This window comes from Myodes glareolus, chromosome X (assembly GCF_982192425.1).
Source record: "Myodes glareolus chromosome X, mMyoGla1.1, whole genome shotgun sequence".
NCBI lineage: Eukaryota > Metazoa > Chordata > Mammalia > Rodentia > Cricetidae > Myodes > Myodes glareolus.
The window spans coordinates 7,863,021-7,886,359 of NC_142053.1; the positions used below are offsets into that span (position 1 = coordinate 7,863,021).

The 23,339-nt window shown below is 40.4% G+C and overlaps 1 protein-coding gene across 7 annotated transcripts in view; it reads right to left on the reverse strand.

Annotated features, from left to right (window-relative positions):
- Positions 1 to 19,711: 19,711 nt before the first annotated feature.
- The window catches only part of Fmr1 (fragile X messenger ribonucleoprotein 1), a 40,043-nt gene continuing 36,415 nt past the window's right edge, over positions 19,712 to 23,339 (reverse strand). For all 7 annotated transcript variants that reach the window (XM_048457485.3, XM_048457483.3, XM_048457487.3 and 4 more), the window contains one exon: positions 19,712 to 22,002. In XM_048457485.3, coding sequence (XP_048313442.1) covers positions 21,892 to 22,002 — 111 coding nt within the window. In that variant the 3' untranslated portion in view covers positions 19,712 to 21,891. The remainder of the gene's footprint in view (positions 22,003 to 23,339) is intronic.

Below are 23,339 nucleotides of genomic sequence, written 5' to 3' on the forward strand. Positions count from 1 at the left end.
GTGCCACCACCACCCAATCACTCTTCTTTCAAATTACTTCTCTGAGATGATTTTTACAGGAACTAAAATTCTACGTTGTTATAGGGCATCAAGAAATTGGAGATTAGAAGTCAATTCTATACTCTTTCTAGGCATTAGGTGACTACTTCAAGAATTTCTGGTTGCAGACTCATCAGCAAAATGATTACATGATATCCATTTTGTTGTTTCCCTTTCTATGTAGAATCACACCTCCCTTTAAGTATATTATACCCTGCTGGTTGTACTTAAACTACACCTAAACCTGGTTGTAGATTTCATGGCACAAGTAGAGGTCAGAGGACAACTTGCAGGGTCAGCCCTATCTTTCTACCATGTAGGGCCCAGGGAACCCCGTTTGTATCATCTGTCATGGCATCAAGAGCCTTTACCTGCAGAGCTTTCTCATTGAATCATCTTCTACTGTTCAGATCTGAAAGTTGATACATTCTTTATTATTCTCAAATTCCTCAGGATTTGAAATTTTTAGTTTCTCCCCTTAACAAAGGGAAGCTAGCCTGAAAGGTAGATAAGCTGTCCACTCAATTATTGCTTTTTCAGTGTTCAAGTACTGAGTGGTATACATTAGACAATAAATATGTTTTATTGGAAAATTGACAGAAAAAACTCAACTATTTTGTCCTTCTGATAATCTTTGCTCCATATTCTAAATGTAAACATTCTCTAAGATGGTTGTTCCCATGCTCATTCTTTGTGCTCTAGGTCCTCCCAATACCAGATGTTATATTTTGTATTTGGTTCTCTTTTTTCTTCAAAGATAGTCACTGTTTCAACAAGAATTTAATCCTTACTATCTAATCTCCCTCTTTTCTTGAGCTCCAAGTTGGATATCAGTTTAGCCAGTTCAACTGTACTGTTTCTAAAAGAATCAGATTTACCAGGTGGTGGTGGAGCAACCTTTAATCCTGGCACTTGGGAGACAGAGGCAGGTGGGTCTCTATGAGTTTGAGGACAGCCTAGTTTACACAGTGAGTTCCAGAACAGCCAAATCTATACAGAGAAACCCTGTCTTGAACCTCACCTAAAAAAAAGAAAGAAAGAAAAGAAAAGAAAAAGAATCAGATGCTATTAATTTTGAGGCCCTTGGTTCAGAAATATCCAACATAGTATAGAAAACAAACTTATAATAAAGTCAGAATATTATGAATATCATGTGATAAACCCTCTTAAAAACAAATCTCTGGCCATGGAAGGGAGATGCAGGAACACAGATGGAAAACATATAATTTAACCTGTAGTTGTTAGTGAGAAATACTAAAAGGTGAAATTTAATTTGGTCATTGACCATAGTAGAAATGTCTAGGCAAGAGAATAGCATGTGGGCCATTGAGATGGCTCAGAGTATATAGGTGCCTGTTGACAACCTGAGTTTGATTCCCAAGATCCACATGGTGGAAGAAGAGAACTGACTCCTGAAAGTTGTCCTCTGCTACATACATGCGGTTGTGTGTACTTAGTCACGAAAAACTAAATTTAATAAAAATATTTTTTAAAAAATCTCAATCCCAGAAAGGGATTACCTCTTTAAATGTTGTTGGCCAGTGGGGTCCCATAAACTCCTAAACATTTCAGGCTATTACAAATATTTCTTGGTTACCCTCCAGAAGTGCAGATTAAGACCCTATTGCTGAAGAAACCACATACTTGAATCATAGAGCAAGGAGAAATCAAGCTGGGAATGATCTGGAAGCTTCATTATACTTGCTAGCTTTCAAGGCACTGTAAGGTATTATGCACACTGCTAGAGAAGAGGAATCATCAGTCCTATTCAGCAGTGAACTCAGCAAGCTATGGTAATGACTAGCCAGGCAACTGTGACACAGTTATAGGAAAAACCAACCACTTTCTGATTGGATTTAAGGCTCATTCCACAAGATGAAACCCAAACCTGCACCATTATCTGGTTAAGAACCTATGACTAGACAGGACATAGACCCTAAGAGAGAACCTAGTACTATTTTTCTGCTGAACTGATATGGTATTAAACTGATTCCTAATGACTTACCATTATACCCATAGATTAATGTATCCCTCAGCTCTCATCAGAGAACCTTCTTTACACAGTAGATGGTAAAGAGACACACAACTGGCCAAGGCACAGAAAGTAAAAGTGAGAGACTTCAGAATGGTCAGCTCTTAAATAATGGATCATCATGCACACACACACACACACACACACACACACACACACACACACACACACACAGCAGGGAGTGCTTAGAGAATATTGTGAAAGAGAAATCAGAAAGAGCTGGAAGGAGGCAGAAGCAGTGGATTACTACATGGAAACAATGTCTTCTAAATACAACAGAACAGAGCAGAACAGTTATACACATAAGCACACAGCAGCTATGGACAACATGAATAAGTCTCATTCAATCTCAAGCCACACCAAATCCTAACATGGAGAGGGGAGGTGGACATAAAGTTTCTGATATTATTTTGCTGACCTTCCCTGTCACCTGGGTATTCTGTCCCTCTAAAAGACAAGCTCCACTCACCCCAGTCCTCCCCTTTCCACAGCACCTTCCCTCCTCTTCCTCCCACCCCCTCTCTCCTCATGTACCTCTCTGTCCATCCCTCTTCTGAAGAGGTAACTACTGCCTCTCCCTTCTCCCCCTTCTCTCTCTCTCTCTCTCTCTCTCTCTCTCTCTCTCTCTCTCTCTCTCTCTCCTCTCTTCACTCCATAATCCCCTTACACATTAAACAAACTCTGTACCCAAGCTCTCTCCACATAGTGTATCTGTCTGGCTACCACCAGTGGTGGTCTCCCACTTGCCAGGGTCGCCCCGTCATGATTCTTTCAGTTCCACCTCTAGCTGAGGAGCTATTGGCAACTTTCAGCTTTTGGTTGAGAGAGGGTCAGAATTAGTGTTCCTCGGAGTTTTAGAGAAAGGGGAGAGTGATATGGACTGACAAGTTTTCTACACTTGACTGCTGCTTGGGGTAATCAGTGAGTAGTTAAGTAAAGAATTGTAGTTGATAATAAACATCTTTCCCAGATGACCAGTCCTGTTTGTCAGTCCACAGGGCAGGAATCCAGACAAACAAGTTACTTTCGCTGCAGAAACCAAACAGGAATTGTTGCAGTTCAACCAGAATGAAAAAACTTTGCAAGACTGTATAGCTCCGACTAACAGTTTTTCATAGCATTACAAAATGGTCTAGCAACACACATATTACCTTTAAGAAAAATAAAAAAAATCCTGCCATATTTAGAAATATTTCCAAATTAAACTTTAATCTTTTTCTACTAAACCACACCTTCTTTTCCTTTGTGATACCTTCAACTCAACTTCTAGGTTATTTTTGATTCTTTATTACTCATACCCAATCAGCTCTGGAATATAAAACTTTCTTTTTTCTCTTTTCTTTTTTTTTATTATTGTTTTGGTTTTTCAAGACAGGGTTTCTCTGTAGCTTTGGAGTCTGTCCCGCAACTAGCTCTTGCAGACCAGGCTGGCCTTGAACTCACAGAGATCCGCCTCTGCCTACTAAATGCTGGGATTGAAGGCACATGCCATGACCGCCTGGCATAAAAACCTTTTTAGATAATCACCCAACCAATTTTGTGATTTACTAAATAATAGCCTGAGTCTCCTCATCCTGATTTTAGCATCTCTACTTGAATTATTCATAAGCACTTAAAATTGCTATCAGCTGCAATTTGATGATTAGCCTCCAGTCGTGTATACACTCTCCACTGCCCTCTAACTCTGTCATCAATATCAGTAATATAGCTTGCTCAAGTAAAGGATCTGACTCTTCTCAACTATTCTAAATTATTCAAACCCCGCTATTGTATCAACAAAATCTGTGTCCGAAACTACCCAAAGTGATTAGTTTTAGGTACAAACTGTAATGGATTATTAAAAATTGCTACAGGATCCCTGGTGGCAGCAGGCAGCAGAAATGCTGCAGGGTCCCCAAGTGGTGGCAGGAAGGGGACAGCAGGTCCCGAGAGCAGCCAGTCCCAGGCAGGTCCCAGTGTAGGAGACCATGCAGCAGGTTTCCAAAGGTGGTTGGTTCCTGGAGGCGAGCCATGTGGGTGGTTGGTGAGAGACAGAAAGATAGGCACACCATGCAGATTGAGGCTGCATATTTATTAAGTGAGTTATGGAACTATGGAAGGGTAGGGGGAGAAGAGAGAAGAGCAGAGAGACAGACAGAGAGAGAGAGAGAGAGAGAGAGAGAGAGAGAGAGAGAGAGAGAGAGAGAGGAGAGACCGAAGCTGCCTCTCTGAGAAAAGAGAGAAAAGAGAGAGAACTCAGGCTGGAAGCTGAAGATCAACTTGCCTCAGCGGATAGGAGAGGGAGTGGGTGTTGCTTGTCTCTTAAAGACACAGATCATTACACTAACTTGGCTAAAACATTGTTATTTTATCAGACATTAGTCTCAGTGCTGACTGAAGACATTTTCTAGAAGTGTTTAACATCTGCAATTAATTGGCTTTAATTAAAGGAAACTAACCCTCCAAAATCTGAATCTGTCTTGTCTAAATTCTTAGAAAAACCTTAAGAATAAAACTCAGGTTTCATTTATTTAAAAAATAGACAAAAATCCATCATATTAAAAATGAAAATGTATCATTTGTTAGTAAATCCTAATCTGATTTTAAATTATACACCAGACTTTTAATGTTTAAATACTACTTACCAGGTTTGCTGTGGAGAAAACTGACTGATGAATGATGTCTGTCATCTATCTACCACAGTTTGCTCTGCTTCCTGCTTTCTTAATACTAATATGTCAAACCTGTGGTCTTCCCCCTTCAGTCCATTACAACACTGTTGCTCTGTATACAGACAGAAAAGCAAATCTGGCTGTGTTTGTCTCTTGCTTATTGCCTCTCCACAGGATGAAATCACCCTCGTTGTTTGGTTTATCAAGGGAAGACAAAGACATACTTAGAGTCTATATAGAGCACCAATAGACCAGGGAAAGGAATCCACCAAACCCACCCTGGCATACAAATGACTTTTACAGAATCAGGGACCACTCAAAAGCAGCTCCACCATTGGGTGTGGGTGGGTTGTTGTTGGGAGCAGTGAGCCCCCAGATCCTGAATTTCTTGTAAACAACTTGTTTTCCCCTGGTCTGAGTGCCTACAGCTACTCTGTGCCCGAGACCCTCAGGAGTTCCTGATGGCTGGAGAGTGGTTTCTGGTGCATTTGGCTGGGGCATGGCTATCTCTATATATAAAGCTATCCCTGCACACAATAAAGGGGGCATTCTTGGGGCATTCCTGTTTCAGTGATGACCTGTGTCTCTGTCACTGTGTGTTTGTGTTTCAATCTCCAGCCCCTTGCTCGTTTCATGAACTGTATGACGGAGGATAGAGCACAGAAGGGGCGTGGTGCACCTCAGGTTGTCACCCAGCATCACTGACTCTTTGAAGAGTCCCAATCTCCAGTCAACTTTTCACCTCCCATACATTTTAGCACACCCACAACTACTTGCAGTAGGGCCAGAAACAGAGCGAAAAGAATCCCAGGTTTTGTGACCCTCTTTTATCCTTCCAATAGAGTGTAAACAGTCTCATTAGTGTTGTGCCCAGATTATGACCCCCAGAGAGAGACCACCAAAGAGGCCCAGACTGTAATAAGCAAGGTTTAATCAGCATAATACAAACATGTTTGGAACTCATCTCCATCCCCGTTACAACAAGGTAGAGAGGAGTTGTATCTCCTCTGTGGGGTCAGCTTTTAAAGGCATAACTACAAAGAGAATCTTTGAAGATGCTTTGGCATGGGTACAAGGACTTTTGCTCCCTCCCATTCTGTTAAGCCAGCTTTTTCCTTATTTTTAGAGCAAGGCCATTGTTCTTGAGTTAGGCCATCTTTATCAGAATGTACCAGGTGGCTGGCTGGGCTGAGCTAAGTGACCTTGTGCTCGGAATCTCCTGGGTGGGAGAGGGGAAAGCCACTATCTTCCTGGGAAAACGTTCTGCTACAAAATTTCTTCTTGCCCCTTTGAGAATAAGGGGTGAGGGTTCCACAATTAGCATTAGCATGGGCCTAGCTATCTGCAGTATTGTTGAGCCTTTTGTGATGACTGAGGGCCTAGGTGTTCTCTTAGCTCACCACAGCTGCGGTGGCTTCCAGCAAGTGGGAAAATGCAGCTACAATACAGTCCTGAATATTTACATACCATTCCTTCTTTAAAAGGGCTCAGCATTTGCTACCTTCTCATTCCTTCAGGCATTCAGGCCAAACTTTCCAAGACCTATAATTCTGCCCTCACTGTTCCATCACACTCTTCCTTCCTTTTGATTTAGCTAAATCTGCCGCTTCAAGACTCAAATATTTATCTTTAATGCTGAGAATAGGTTCAATGCCCCTCACATATTTTCCCCTAAGACCTGGCATCTAATGATTAATATCATTAATCTTTTTGTACTCAACTATGAAAAACAGAATGATTGCCAATTTTTCTGTTCACTGGGAGCCTGTAGTGGCATTTCATTTATATTTTAATAAATAAAGCTTGTCTGAGTATCAGAAAAGTAAAACAGCCACACTGGCTAGCCATATAGACCCAGCAGTGGTGACACTCGCCTATAATCCCAGTAGCAACACTAGTTGCCATAGAAATCAGGGGGTAGAGGTGCACACCCTTAATCCCAGCCCTAGAGAAGAATATAAAACAGGAGGAGACAACTCTCTTTCACAGTCCCATTCTGAGATTCCTGGAAGCAGGATTGTCACTTCAAAGTCTGAGGCACTGTTCCACTGTGGTAGTAATTTCAGGAGGTTTTATAAAAGCAGAACAAAAATAGACGTAAATCAAGTCACCTTTAAAGTACATGAGGTAGATTAGAGCAAAAGGGTAAATTCCTACTTTACACTTCACATGTTCTCTAATGACATTCCTTACTTTTGGTTTAGTGAAAGGTAGGGAGGGCTCTGTTCTTTCATTCCAAGAAGATTTACCTAATAGTCACAATGGCAGAGTTGGGGAATCACTGGCTGTGAATGGAGTCAAAGATAATTTGGCTCTAAATCTGCAGCTTTCCATCTTCCCATATTTATATCTCTTGGGATTCAATGAGTTTATTACGATTCGTTAAAGAGCATGGGTAAGGCGTTATGGGCAGGAGCTTGGTCTATCCTACAGCAGTTACACTGGAAGGTCTACACCTGAGCGTGCAGCTGCTCCTCCCAACCAGTTGTATGTGATTTTGCCCTGACTACAAGTGTCATCAGGATCTCAGGGAGAAGCTAGAGTGTATAGGTTGGGAAAGACCAGGAAAAGGGGGTCCCTTTTGCACAGTCACATAGGGAAGCTATCATATGGGCTGAGTGTAGACCACTGCTTGGTCACTGCTTGGTCTTTATGGCTGGCCAGTGTGGCTGTTTAACTTTTCTGATACTCAGATAAGATTTATTTATTAAAATATAAATGAAATGCCACTACAGGCTCCCAGTGAACAGAAAAATTGCTAACCATTGAACATAGCTTTCTGTTTTTCATAGTTGAGTACAATAAGATTAATGATATTAATCATTAGATTCCAGGTCTTAGAAGAAAGTATGTGAGGGGCATTGAACCTATTCTCAGCATTAAAGATAAATATTTGAGTCTTGAAGAGGCAGATTTAGCTAAATCAAAAGGAAGTAAAGTCTTTAAAGAGACAGTACAGATAGTTATAGATTTAAAGAAATAAAAAAATAAGTCACGTAAAAATGGAAAATTCACAGAGAGTCTGGATTATGTACATTGTGTTTTCTTTAAAATTTTTGACTGTGAAGGAGATAAATACAGAGACACTTTTCATTGTGTGGTCTGCCAAACTACATATATGTTCAAAAAGTATTATGACTTCAAAATTTGGATCTAAGGTTATGATGCTTTGAAAAAGTTCTTTTGTTTTCACAGAGGATGAGACCCTGTGGATTGCTTCTATCTCAATATGGTATGATAGTCCAAGCCCTCCTGAAAGGTTGCTGTGAACACCCTCAAAAAATTACTTCACTCAACTGCCGACTGAAATGAACCTGGCACACAGGTTGCACCATAAAAGATCTGATTAACAGCGCCCCTATTCAGCATGAAGCAGTTTGGAGAGAAATAACTGTGCCCATATTCCCAAATATTGTTTATAAATGTTCTTTTACCTTTAAAAGTGGAGATGATATAGATATGAATAATTTGCATTGGTATAAAGTTAAGGTCAATTTTGTTATATGTATATGTATTTCTGATATTGATTAAGGTATTGTGATTGTGTAGTCCATTTAAAAATGTACTGTATAATTAAGAAATATAGGTTGTTAATGGATAATCATCAATAATAGTCAAGCTTGTTGTCATGTTAGTTAGATATTCTAGATATATAGAGATATTATTTCAGTTAGATAGGCATTCTTCATATCTTTCAAAGACTACAGAATATGACATTTTAATGTTTTAATAACTTAGGACTTTTCATGACAATGAGATGCATCTGCTCCTGGCAGCACCAGCTACTTCAGGAGGTGCTGAAGTATGGGCATCAAAGAGGCTCCTTATGGAGCTTGATAACCATTTGGGCAAGAAACTGTTCTTGCCTGGACTGTTGTATAAACTGAAGACAAAGAACCCACAGAGAGAGGACTGCTGAACTTGCCTACAGGTGAGATGATCCTTCAGGGTTCCTGACTCATGGAAGAGTCTGCGAGGCATTCTGCAGGACACAGCAGAAAGTGACTGAACTGTCTTTGAAATTTCCTGCTTCATGGAAATGTCTGCTGGATACTATGGGCCTGTAGGCTGAAGATGGATGCCCCAATGGTACAAAAGAACTTTGGGTGACTGTACAGGCAGTGAGATGTCTCTGTCATTCCTAGAGTTTTGGAAGTTGCTTACTTCTTGTTTACTTAGGTAATATTATATCCTTCTGGAGCCTTTGATGGAGTTGAAGAATGGTTAGTTATAGTTATAGTTTTCCTTAATTATGATAAAAGATAAAATAGATATAATTATTGTAACTGTAATTCTTGCTTGATAAATGTTTTGTTATATGTAATTTTACTATGTTAAAGTTAAAGCCCTTATTTTTGATTAAACAGAAAAAGGGGAAATGATGTAAGAGAGTCTTCTATCTATCTGTTGCTCCCATTGGTTAATTAATAAAGAAAACTGCCTGGCTTGATAGGACAGAAAATTAGGTAGGCAGAGTAAACAGAAGAGAATGCTGGGAGGAAGAAGGCAGTGAGGCATTCCCCATGACTCTCCTCTCCGAGACAGATGCAGGTTAGGATCTTTCCTGGTAAGCCACCATCTTGTGGTGCTACACATATTACTAAATATGGGTTAAAGCAAGATGTGAGAATTAGCCAATGAAAGGCTGCAGATAATGGGCCAGGCAGTGTTTAAAAGAATACAGTTTCCGTGTAATTATTTCAGGGGTAAGTTATCCGGGATCCAGGTGGGAATGCAGCCCGCCATTCCTACTACAGTAGATGTCTGTCTTTGTGGGTGAGGTGTGTTTCTTGTAAACAGCATAATGTTGGATCTTGTTTTCGTATCCAATCTCTTAGCCTGTGCCTTTTTATAGTTGAATTGAGTCCATTGATATTAAGTGATATTAATGTCCAGTGGTTGTTAACTCCGGTTATTTTTTGTTGTTTTTAGTAGAGTTTGTGTGATTCCTTTCTTTGAGTTGTGCTGGTGAAGGGTTGCTAGATGTCTGAGTTATTGTGGGTATTGTTGGATTCCTTGGGTTGTGATTTTCCTTCTATTGCTTTCTGTAAGGGTGGATTTGTGGCTTCATATTGTTTAAATTTGTTTTTATCCTGGAATATTTTGTTTTCTCCATTGATAGTGAATGAAAGCTTGGCTGGGTATAGTAGTCTGGGCTTGCATCCATGGTCTCTTAGTTTCTGCAGTACCTCTATCCAGGACCTTCTGGCTTTCATGGTTTCCATAGAGAAGTCCGGTGTAAGTCTGATAGGTTTACCTTTATAAGTTACTTGACCTTTTTCCTTTGCAGCTCACAATATTCTTTCTTTATTCTTTATGTTTTGTGTTTTGATTTTATTATATGGTGAGGGAATTTTTTTTAATCCAGTCTATTCGGTGTTCTGTATGCTTCTTGAACCTTCATAGAAATATCTTTGTTTAGGTTGGAAAAGTTTTTTCTTATAATTTTGTTGAATATATTTTCTGGGCCATTGAGCTGTAATTCTCCTTCTACCCCTATTATTCTTAGGTTTGGTTCTTTTATTGTGTCCCAGATTTCCTGAATGTTTTGTGATGAGAATTTTTTTGATTTGTTGATTTCCTTATTCAGTGCATTTATTTTCTCTATGGTGTCTTCAGCATCTGAGATCCTTTCTTCTATCTCTTATATTCTGTTGGTTTTGCTTGTCTCTGTTGTCTCTGATTGTTTATGTAGATTTTCTATATCCAGCCAGCCCTCGGTTTGTGTTTTCTCCCTTGCCTCCATTTCAGTTTTCAAGTCTTGAACTGTTTTCATTATCTGTTTGATTGTTTTTTCTGCGTTTCCTAAGGTATCTTTTATGAATTTATTCATTTCTTCAAACTTTGTGTTATTCTTCTCATCCATTTCTTTAAGGGAGTTTTTCACCTCTTGTTTAACTGGTGTTTTCATGTTGCTTTTCAGATTGTTGTAGGAATTCTTGCATTGGTGCCTACCCATCTCTTCCTTCAAATGTTCTCTGATGGATCTTCTGGTACAGGATCAGGTACCCTTGTTGGTCAGGGACCTCTCAGACAAAAGGCCTACCTTGCTGCAGTCAGGCTATTGAAACAAATGAACTCCAGGCCAGTTGCACTCACTACTCGGTCCCAGCTCCGCAACCAGTTGAGCTGGGGGATCTTATGGCCCCAAAGAAGGGAGGAAGAAGTGGGGGGGAACATGGGCAGAAACTGGGATGGGATAGGAAGAGAGAGGCAGTAGCAGGGGAGAGAAGCCCCTGCAGACTGACCCAGAAGTTTAGGGGGTTGAGAAATGTCTGTGCTCCGATTCCCGGGCTTCTGCCGTGGGACAGGATCACACTCACCCCTCTGACAGTTCTTCTGGTACAGGCTCAAGTCCCCTTGCTGGTCAGGGACCTCGAAGACAAAAGGCCTACCTTGCTGGTGGCAGGCTATTGAAACAAAAGAACTCCTGGCCGGTGTACTCACCACCCTGTCCCAGCACCACTAATATGGTTTTTGTGTGATTATTTCAGGTCTAATCTAGGCGGGTGACTGGGAACCAACAAGCGACCTCACTCCCTCCAAAATAGATCAATGTCATAACCAAAGCTGATTCTCTTGCCTAATTAGGTAGGTTAGGTTTTAACCTCCTTTGAGAAGTCTTTTTACTGATTTCATGCCAGTTCTGTTTGGATTGTGGCCCTCCTGTATGGTTTTACCTAATTCTCTACATCTTGGCAGTGCCTATACACTATGGATGGGAACTGTCCTTGAATTCACTGTTAACTTTGTCATCTTATTTATCTTTAAGAAGCTTTCTCAGCCAGCTCAGGTCTTCAGGTACAATGTTGTGAAAGAACAACCACACCTGCCTGATGCAGGTGCACTCAGATGGGGGCTAATCTGCTGGAAGAGCAGGTGGGAAGAAAGCCAGCCCCAGTCCTTGGGTCCAGGCTGGCAGTAGGACAGCCAGGGGCCTGCTGGGTCAAGCATGTGCCCCCCCCTCATTTTAAGGAAATTGAGGGGGAGAATTGGGAGAGTTAGAAAAGTAGAATGGTTCATACACCATGGAAAGACACATAAAGGAAGAAAGGTAGATAGAGAGGGTAAGGCAGATGTTGGAGGCCAGCTTGTCACCTGTGTCCATGGTGACTGTGATGAAGAGTAGTCAACTGAGGAAGTAGGCCTGCTTGCCACCTAGAACCATGACTGATGCCCGGACAGGCTATATGTGGCTCTCTGGTCCTATAGTAGCCAGGGTCTGTGTTGATATCCGTGGTTCCTGGTGCCATTGTGTGCCATTCTGAATCCAGAGACCTGGGCTGCTCCCTGGGGCCGAGTTCAGGTCCACTAGCCATGCTTCCACTGGGACCATACTAATCTGGGTGGCCTTTGACATCATCTGGGGATATGGTGACAGCCAGGCCTAGGCAGCTGCCAGAGACCATGTTTGTGCACCTGGTCCTACCATAGCTAAGATCAATATTGATAGCCATGCCCCCAAAGTGCCACTAAAGTCTACATTGTTATGCCCAAGTTCCTGATCTGCAAATGAATTCACAGAGCCAGATTTCTGATGCAAATTAAGTGAGGTTTTTTTAATTCAAACTTGAATTTGGACTATACCTCCACCACACCAATGCAGTGGGTTAGGAAAGCACAGCCCAACACTGGGGAAGAGGCAAATTTTTAAAGGGGAAACAATTTAGGGGAGTTTATGTCCTATTGGCTTTGGATTGGGTGAAGAGTACATAGGATAAGATAGTTTCTGAACGCATTGGTCAGTTTTTGAGCATGAAAACCTAGCAAAGAGCCATAAATTACTGTCAAGGTATCTTCAAGGACAGGATGCCTCCCAAGACCATCTGGATCTCTTTAAATTTTATGATTCTGCTTCCTATCTTCTTAATTGGCCATTTTTAGAGTATCTGTTCAAATTTCTGCTATCACAGCACATTTCTGGACCTGAGATCTCCTCTACCCACAGCTCATTATAATGGTTAAGATGAAGTCCCTTCTTTATTTTTTTAAAATTTATTTATTTATAAAAAATTTCCACCTCCTCCCTACCTCCCTTTTCCCTCCCCCTTCCCACCTCCCCCTCCCTCTCTAGTCCTAAGAACAGTCAGGTTTCTCTGTCCTGTGGGAAGTCCAAGGTCTTTCCCCCCCCTCCATCCAGGTCTACAAAGGTAAGCATCCAAACAAACCAGGCTCCCACAAAGTCAGTCCATGCAGTAGAATCGAAACACAGTGCCATTGTTCCTGGCCTCTCAGTCAGCCATCACTGCCAGCCACATTCAGAGTGTCCAGTTTGATCACATGCTCCATAACTCCCAGTCCAGCTGGCCTTGGTGAGCTCCCATTAGATCAGTCCCACTGTCTCAGTGGGTGGACACACCCCTCGTGATCCTGACTTCCTTGCTCATGTTCTCCCTCCTTTTGCTCCTCATTTGGACCTTGGGAGCTAAATCCAGTGCTCCAATGTGGGTCTCTGTCTCTATCTCCATCCATCGCCAGATGAAGACTCTATGGTGATATGCAAGATATTCATCAGTGTGGCTATGGGAGAAGGCCAGTTCAGGCACCCTCTCCTCTGCTGCCCAAGGAACAACCTGGGGACCCCTCCTTGGACCTGGGAACCCCTCTAGAATCAAGTCTCTTGCAAACCCTAAAATGGTTCCCTTAATTAAGATATTTACTTCCCTGCTCCCATATCCACCCTTCCTCCATCCCATTCCCCTAAACTTTTCCGAATCCTCCCCTTCTCCCTTCTCTCTACCCATCTCCCCTTACATCCACCCCAACATGCACCCAAGTTTTGCCTGGCAATCTTGTCTACTTCCAAATATCCAGGAGGATAACTATATGATTTTCTTCAGGTTTACCTTCTTATTTAGCTTCTCTAGGATCACGAATTATAGGCTCAAAGACCTCTAATTATGGCTAGAATCCACTTATGAGTGAGTACATACCATATTCCTCTTTTTGGGTCTGGGTTACCTCACTCAGTAAAACGTTTTCCATTTCCATCCATTTGCATGCAAAATTAAAACTCTAATGTGTATATGTTCCACACCTTCTTTAACCATTCTCCTATTGAGGGGCACCTAGGTTGTTTCCAGGTTCTGGCTATTACAAGTAGTGCTGCTATGAACATAGTTGAACAAATGCTTTTGTAGTATGATAGGGAATCTCTTGGGTATATTTCCAAGAGTGGAATTGCTGGGTCCTGAGGGAGGTTGACTCCCAGTTTCCTGAGAAACCGCCACAGATTTCCAAAGTGGCTGCACAAGTTTGCATTCCCACTGACAATGGATGAGTGTTCCCCTTACTCCACATCCTCTCCAGCATAGGCCATCATTTGTGTTTTTGAGTTTAGCTATTCTGACAGGTGTAAGATGGTATCTCAAAGTTGTTTTGATTTGCATTTCCCTGATTGCTAAAGAGGTTGAGCATGACCTTAAGTGTCTATTGGCCATTCGAAGTTCTTCTGTTGAGAATTTCTTTAAAATGGAGTTTGCAAACTCAGTTTCTCACAACATGAAGCTTTGGGTCTGGGCCACATGCTGTAGCTTTGTACAGGGGTCATACTGCCAATCATAACCATCCTGATCTAAGTGCCTGGAACTATCACACAGAACAAGGATCAGGTTAAGCTGCTGCATGAGACCATGTATAAATCCATGGCCCAGCTACAGCCAGGGTCTGCACTGAACTCTGTGGCACAGATTACCACTAGGCCTATACAGAGGCCGGAATCCAAGCCTGCGGCTTGCGGGGACCACCACCATGCCACAACAGGGGTCATACAGATATTGATTGCCTGCACTACCACCTGGGCCCAAGGGGTCATTTGTGCCCAGGCTTGCTGCTGAGGGCCACGTCTAGGTCTGTAACTCTGAAGCAGTCATGGTCCAGATTGACATACATGGCTCAGGTTACCACGGAGTGCCATGAGGAAGTCTTGGATCAAACCAGCCACCTGAGTCTGGGTTGGTATCCAAGGACCAGAATGTAGCCATGTCTAAAGTGGCCTGCACTGCTACTCAATGACATGACAACATCTGAGCACGAGCTGCATGGCCCCACTTGCAGTCCGGGTCTGTGTTATCTGATGCTCCTGTTGCCTTCGAAGACTGTGCAGATACCCAAGATCAAGGGTCAAGTTAGTGTCTCGAAGACATGCTGTCACTTGGGGTAGCGGTAATGTTCAGCCCCAGCTGCTGCTAAGGATCATGCTGGGGTCCATGGTTCTACTACAGTTGGGGGTTTGACCTGAAGTCTGGAGCCTGCATTGCCACTAATGGTCACTTAGAGGCCCAGGGTTGGGGCTGCAACCTGAGGCCTTGATGGTGTCCAGCGACCACACGGCTGCTGGAACTATTCCCACCTGAGTGGCCATTCCCTCCACCCAGAGCCAGGATTTCATCTGGGCTTAAGCTGCTGCTTGTCTGGGTCCATGATCCAGCTGTAGCTGGGGTCTGTGGTCAGTGTCATCTCAGGAGGCCTCCGGAATCATGCTCGATGAAATCAGAAGGCTATACTGACAAGTCCCACCCTTCCCTGTCCTGGTAAAGCTCACCTTGCCTCTCTCACTGGCCACTACAGAGAGCTGGCCCCTGACTACAGGTAATGATGAACCTACCCTAAGGGCAAGCATGTAGGGGAAATGACTCTGTCCTTGCATCCAAGGCAGGTGGCCTCAGGGGCTAGATATGACCTGCGTTCACAACTGGGCCTTTGGTTAACATACCCTAGGATCTACCCCATCTAGGTCCTGCTGGAGCTTGTGAAAGAACTGGTACAACAAAACAATACCTGCAAGATCTCCAAGACACAAGATACCTTAGAAGAGCTCCTGTAAAGATATAGTGAGGATGGTATACCAAGAACCAGATACCTTGAAACAGATCAATGACTCACTGCAATGGACAGTTTCTAATCAAGCTGATTGACAAAGGTATATATGATATAACACACCAAAGCCTCCAATGCCATTAGGGTAGATAAAGGAGTGATGGGGAGTCTGGAGAGGAGAAGCAGATATTTTTCTGTTTTGGGTATGGTTTTTGTTCTATTGTGGATTATTTTTTGTTATTCATTTTCGCTTGCTTTGTTTTGTTTCATTTCATGGGGAGGGGATGCAACAGGGATGAGGGGAGAATACGGGGGAACCAGGAGGTGAACAGGATTGGGGTACATGATGTGAAACACCTAAAGATTCAATAAAGAAGTTTTTTAAAAAAGCTTTCTCCACATAAAACATGAATACAGTATAAATATGGAGTAAGGATGCTTACCACCCTCCCCATTTAACCTTAATCCCTGAACTGACAGCCCAAGAGATCAAATGACTCCTCCAGTATCACAGGGCTAATTCTAAACTCCAGTCAAATGTGGAATCAATCCAGTTCCCCACCCTGTTTTCCTTCCATTGCAATGTGTGGTATCTGTGCTACACTAGCACATTCTAATGACAGAGACTCTGAGTTCCAGCACTGTTCTTTTATACACTATCTTACAAGTTTTGACCTCTAGGGAAACCTGACAAAGATTCCTTAGAATTTACCAAACGAATCCTATATTGAACAAATGAGTTCTCATTTCCTTGCTCAGCATCAACCACCTAAATTCCATATAATACTGAGTGATAATAATAAATTCTAATCTCCAGGATTCCTTGCAATGACCTGTTGATATTTAGTTTCATTTCTCAATCTACTCCAATAATCAAGTATATAGTACATAGAAATTGCTTACAAAAACCTTTAAGCACTCAATTTTGAGGTATAGTCTTTTATCATGTGGCAAGTGAAAAATCTAAAGGCTTTTATTGTAGCACAAATTCTAATTGGCCTTAATAATAAAAACAGAGTCAGATATTAGGGGATAAAAAATAAACTAGCAGAGCAGAGCAGCCAGCCACTAGTTCTTACCTCTACTAAATCCTCAGACTGAGTGGGGTATCCTGTTTCTACAATTCCTCAGACTGAACGGAGCATCCTATCTCTACAAATCATCAGACTGAATGCACCTAGATCTTGTTTCCACCTCCTGTTGGCAAAGGTTGCTCATTTGTTTCCTGACAACCAAACCCAAAATAATCACACAGAAAATATATTAATTACAATACTGATTGACCTATTAGCTTATGCATATTTCCAGCTAACTTTTACCCATCTCTATTAATCTGTGCATCACGATTAGGTTGTGGCCTACTGGCAAGGTTCCAGCATCTGTCTCCTGCAGTGGCTACATGACATCTCTCTGACTCTGCCTACCTCCCCCTCCTCTATCTGCTTGGAATGTCTTACTTGTCCTGTCCTGTGCACTGCAAAGGCCCAAAGCAGTATTTGGCCAGCAAGAACCAGGAAGCCAGTTCTTAAAGAAACAGTGCAAATTTTTGCCGCTAAAGCAGGAAACCTCTTAAAGTACCAGCACCTCTGCCTGTTGCCAGCAAACAGAGCCTATCTAAAAATATGCGACTAGCACCAATTTACTCCCATTTCTGTAGGTCTAAAAGCCCCCCCCCCCCGTTTTTTTTCTTATGCCCCAGACAGTGTGTGCCAATCTGTTGGTGGAGGCTACTTGTTAGTTTCCTGGCCATCCAGACCCAAAATAATCACACAGAAACTTTATTACTTGTAATATTGTTTGGCTAATAGCTTAAGTGTATTTCTAGCTAGCTCTTACATCTTAATTTAACTCATTTCTATTATTTTATATTTCACCATGAGGCTCGTGGTTTACAGGTAAGGTCCAGGTGTCTGTCTCCTCCAGCAGCTACATGGTGTCTCTGACTCAGCCTACTCTCTCCTTCTCTCTCTGCTTGGAATTCCTGCCTTACCCTATCTGTGCTGCAATATGCCCAAAGCAGTTTCTTTATTAACCAATGGTATTCACAGCACACAGAGGGGAATCCCAAATCAACTCCCTAGTGTTGGGATCAAAGGTGTGAGCTGTTTTTCTTTTAGACTGACTCAATCTTGTGTAGCCCAGAGTGGCCTTGAACTGATCTTTTCTGGTTCAGTCCTCCCAAGTGTTGGGATTAAAGATGTGTGCCACCACTACAGTTAACTAGTGGCTAGCTCCACCCTCTGATCTCCAGACAATCTTTGTCTGAAACAAAAATACCACATTTTATGTCGAACCAAACAAAATACCACATTCTGTTTTCCCAATACCATAAAATTCCATAGTATAAAAAAGAATTTATAATAGTCCAGGCAATACACACTGAAGTAAAGATGCCCAAAATATAAAATCCTTGTGCCTGCTAAGCTTTCTGAGTAACCAAGACTTGTACCTGGTAAATGGTTATTTCAGAAGAACTGAATAGACCATAGAATGTACGAGAGAATCTTGTGCTATTATTTCAAAAATGAACAGTATTAAACTGTCCCTTAACTATCATTATACTCAACTCTCATCAGAGGCTTGCTTTTGTAGTATAGTAAAAGGTAGTCAATATAGACTCACAACTGGTCAAACTGCAGTAAACAAGACTGAGAAGTACTCAGCCCTAACTGGGACATCTCTATCACACTTCCACTCCAAGGCAGGAAGACTTTTAAGAGCTAGAGGTACGAAAGGACTTCTGTGGAGTGTTCTCTGGACATGACAGGGCCACTGCACACATGAACTCACAGTGACTGACCAAATGCACAAGATTGGCACAGTATCAAATTGCCAAAATTCCAGCAATGGTGGACATTTTACCCCTCCCTGCCTGATGAACTTTGCAGTTCATGGCTGCTGGGTGTGTGTATAAGTTTTCTTCAAGGATTCAGTGCCTGATAGGTTACCCATGTTCCAGTAGATGGCCTTATAACAATGGACATAAGTTAATACTAAATGGGTTCAGTGAGTGAGTTTAAAAAAATACATGACCTTTGGTGGGAAGTGGTAGTGAGCCATAGAAGGAATAAGAAGGAAAGGAATCTGGGGTGATTGTATTCATGCAAAAATATCTCTGACAAATTAATTTTGCTTTGTTTTCTTGAGTTGAGATGGAAAGGTCCTTCCCACTAGGCCTGGGGGCTTGAGTTTGATCACTGGGACACACTATGGAAATAATCAATTTCAGAAAGTTGTACTCTAACCTCCACATGCATACTGTGGCACACATGCACACACACAATGAAATAAAAATGGTTAAATAGCTTTTTTAAATTACAAAGACCTGCTTACTCCCCACCCACAATGTCAGGGTGTACTGATGTGTTCACAGCCATGAGTTAATGTTTAATACAGTTTACTGGAATCCTATGCCTTATCATACTGAAATTTTATGAGAACATGGAATAGAAAATTTATGTATTTTCTTTTTGTTTTACATTTATCAAAAACATTTTTTCATACACTATATTCTGACAATGGTTTTCCCTATCCCAACTCCCCCCAGACCCTTTCTACCTCTTGCCCACCCAACTTGCCTCCTCTCTCTCATTAGAAATCACACAAACTTTCAATTTCTTTTTTTTTTTTTAAAGAACACAAAAGCCAGGATCATGCCCGTATTAAACTCGAACATTCACGATGAAAGGCAAAAGGACTACCATGAGTTTGGGGTGAGGGGAGCCATTCCAAGCCAGCTTTGGTTAGTGTGATATCTGGTCACACTGATAAAAACGGGTAGAGAGATATCTCATCAGTTAGTTAAGAGCAATTATAGCTCTGTATAAGACCTGGGTCAGCTTTCAGCACCCATATGGTGGCTCACAGCAACCTGTAACACCAGTTTCAGGGGATCTGATTCTCTCTTCTGATCTCTGTGGGTATCTTCATTCACATCACATCACACACACACACACACACACACACACACACACACACACACACACACACAGAACATGTAAAAATGATCATTTGCTTTGAATGAAAAATATCTTCTCCAGACCCAACACATTATTTTTTGCCATTTATGTAGAAACTGAATACCGGAGCAAACAGCTGTCAGACTAATATTTTGCTTTTTCATAAGTGCAACTTTTTAATAAAAATTTACATCTAGATAAGATAAACAATCTTCAGATTTTTGAAACTTTAATAAGATTTTAAAAACATGACTTTAAACTGAAAAACACACATTTTGCACACAAATATTGTAATATGAATCAACTTCAACTCCATTTGAAAACATGTGAATCAAATTACAGTTTTAGAAGTTAGTAATTCACATTTAAGCAAGTTAGCGCCTTGCTGAATTCAGCCATTGTAAAAAAAGAGACTTAGTGCATATTTTAACGGTACACTGTGACTGTGTGTACCATTTGTTGGTTTTTCACCTTATTAAAGAAGAATATATTCTGGAAAGTCGGTAAATAACGGCTAACCTCCTATGACAATGTGGAATTTCCAATGGTAACAGTTACATTTTGTAACAGAACACTTTCTATAGATTTCTTTCCTATCTTAAAATTTAAAAAGCAATCATTGTAAGGATTGCGTCAACATCAATTTAGCAGAGGAAGATCAAACTTTATTGAAACTGCTTGCATACAAAATATATTGCACTATAACCAAACAAATGTCAACATAAAATCCAATCTGTTGTCGCTAATATGTACAGAGAATATTGCCCAAGAGCAGTTACATTACAAGGTCATTCTACCTTGGTTAATTATCTACAGTATTTAAAACTGAACAGCTTACAGATGATGTGTGCAAGGTACCAATTTCTGTTTTCAAATACTATACATTCCCAGAATAAATAACTAGAAATCAACATGAATGTTTGGCAATACTTTTTAAAAGACCTTTTAATATTTGTGAAACCATGTGCAGTTTGTTACCATTTTATATGTTTATTTGTATGCAAGGAAAAGTAAATGAAAAATGAATTAGAAACAAATTCACAAAGTACATCAGAGGCAGAACTTCGGTTTGTACGGCTCTGTACAGATTCAGTGGTACCCCTACTCAGAGTTATTTTTAAGAAAAATATAACATCTCAGAGTGAAGGTCCTTCACATATTTTTCTTCAGTAAATTTCATTCATTAAAAAAAGAGAAAAAAACTCAAAAATAAGACTCAACACATCAAAAAAGAAAAAAAATATTTGTTAACCAATCCTATGTCTGCTTTTCAATTCTGCTTATACATTAGACTTCATATTTCAAAGTTACAAAAAAAATTAATCTGCTTTCAATATTTCTCAAAGTACCTCTACTTCTGAGGGTTATGTGTTCATGAAAATGACCTTCATATCTCCCCAAAATAAGCTTTAACATAAAATATGAGTGAAAAACAAAACTTGGGGAGGACAAAAGAAAAAGTCTCTAAGTTGAAATTCATCATCAGGCCAAAGAGCAGGCATATCCTAACTTTCGACCAGGAAGATTTGCAAGTAGCTGAAAACATTTTTAGCCTCTCCCAAATGAAAAGATAGTTATTTCTTTTCCTGTCTATACAGAAAAATTACACATCCCTTCCAATAACACTATTTGTCATACTTCAGTGCAACAAAACAAAAACAAAAAAACAAGTCCTAGTCTTTATATTGCCTAAGCTGATGTTTATGTAAAGAAAAAAATATGGAAAGCATGCATTCTTCTATAAAGTACTAATGTTTGACAGGGTTTGCTACATCTTTTAACATTTAGTGTTTCCAACTTATCTTCCCTGAACTCTGCATCCAAATATAATATTCCTACCTGCCAAGATATAAAAAAGGCACAGATCATACAACTTTTTTTTTGCTAATGAAAATGACAAATGTCACAAGACACGCGTTTCAGACTTCACTAAAATACTGGAAAGTGGACCAAAACATAAACTGACACAGGACACAAAATGGCACAGCATTTCATGGAGACTTTATATGAGACTGAAGACAGAGATCTAGTATGATTACCACATATGTGATTTACTCAGAAAGACTGAAACGTACTGCTGAGTTATAGCCCAATGCAGGAAAATGGTCCTAGTTAATAAAGATCACTGCTTAGTATTTTTTTTTAAAAGTAAAACCCTGCCCTGAAGTGTTAAGTGTACTTAAAAGTTATGCTTCAAATTTCAAGATCTTTTTGTGCAAATCTGGAAGATTGTTTTTTATGGCCAATATCAAAAAATTCTTTGCAGAATTTGTGTTCATTTCATGCTCTGTGCCATCTTGCCTACTACTTGTCTTTGGCCTAACAAAGTTTTCTAAAATGGAGTAAGAATTACAGAAATGGTAGAGGAAATATAACTTCAGAATTATGCAGTTTAAGGTACTCCATTCACGAGTGGTTGCTGCCCATCCACGCTGTCTGGCTTCTCCTTCTTCTGGTTACGATCTTTACCCATGCGAAGCCGGTTACCTTCACTGGAGGCATTCTGTAATGGTTTAGTTTGGACACTCCTTTCATTATTGCAGTAAACTCTAATCTAAAATAAGTTATAGTTGTTATATACATACATACACACACACACACACACATACATACATATATACACACACCAGATCCTACGTGAATGGCCTGACAATAATGGAAGTCTGAAATGGGACTTCCACATGTTAAAGGGAAAATAGAGGCAAATGGACATTCTAGGTCAACCAAATATATAACTGAGGCTCTATCTTAATAGAAGGGGGTATGGAGATAAAAATAGAACTCTAAGAAATTAAAGCCTGGTAGCCTCTTTATTGATTTAGGTTTTCAAAACACTGTTCGTTAGCTGGAAAACAGTGGTCATCTCACTGTGTCAAATCTAAGAAAAAAGAGGTGTAAGTTTATATTCTCCCATTTTATATTCTTCTAAGCAAACAAAAATAGTGAGGTCATTTATAACATCACTATTATTGGCAAATAGAAGATATATATGCTATATGCAGAATATATAGCATACCATAGGTACACACACACATACACACACACAGCACAACTCAAATATCATTATATTTCAAAATGAATATGGGAAAACTAAGACACAAAATAATGCCTTATTAGTTTCACCAGAATGAACTCAAACAACGCATTCATGAACTAACTTTAGTTCCAACCTTTGACTCTGTCATAAGTATAATAAGCTTTTCTATACCAAAATCTCCATCTGATCCTCTAGAAACTTCCTTTGTAGCTGCTTCAAAGTCTAAATAATGGGGGATGGGAAGATGGCTCAGTGGTTAAGAGCCCCTGATGTTCTTGTAGAGGACCTGGGTTCAGTTCCCAGTGCCCAATGGTATCTTACAACTACCTGTAATTCCAGTTCCAGGGGATCCAATGCCTGATGCACCTATATACTCATACACATAAAATAAATACATTTAATAAATAAAAAAGACATTTTAAAATTCTAAATAATGTTCTAGCATAAATTTCTGGTCTCTGTATCATCAGTCTGTATCAACTGTAGAAAAACTGTAGTGTTGAATTCTAGGAACTTGTACTTCAGGAAGAAGAATAAGACGGCCCTATAACTTGTGTGCTGAAAAATAGAATGACAAGAAGAAATCTGGAAACAATGATTTGGAGAACTAAAATCCTAGAAAGGCATAAAAATTAATGTAATTTAAAAATAACATTCTAAGGGGCATAAACTAAAAGTGTCAAAGCAGAACACTACTAGTCTTTTCTATTCTAGTTCTTTAGAAACTACCATTAAGTTAACACTCCCTTAGATTTGGTATGAATTCTAAAGAAGGTTCTACTATAAAAATTTTGATTTGAAAT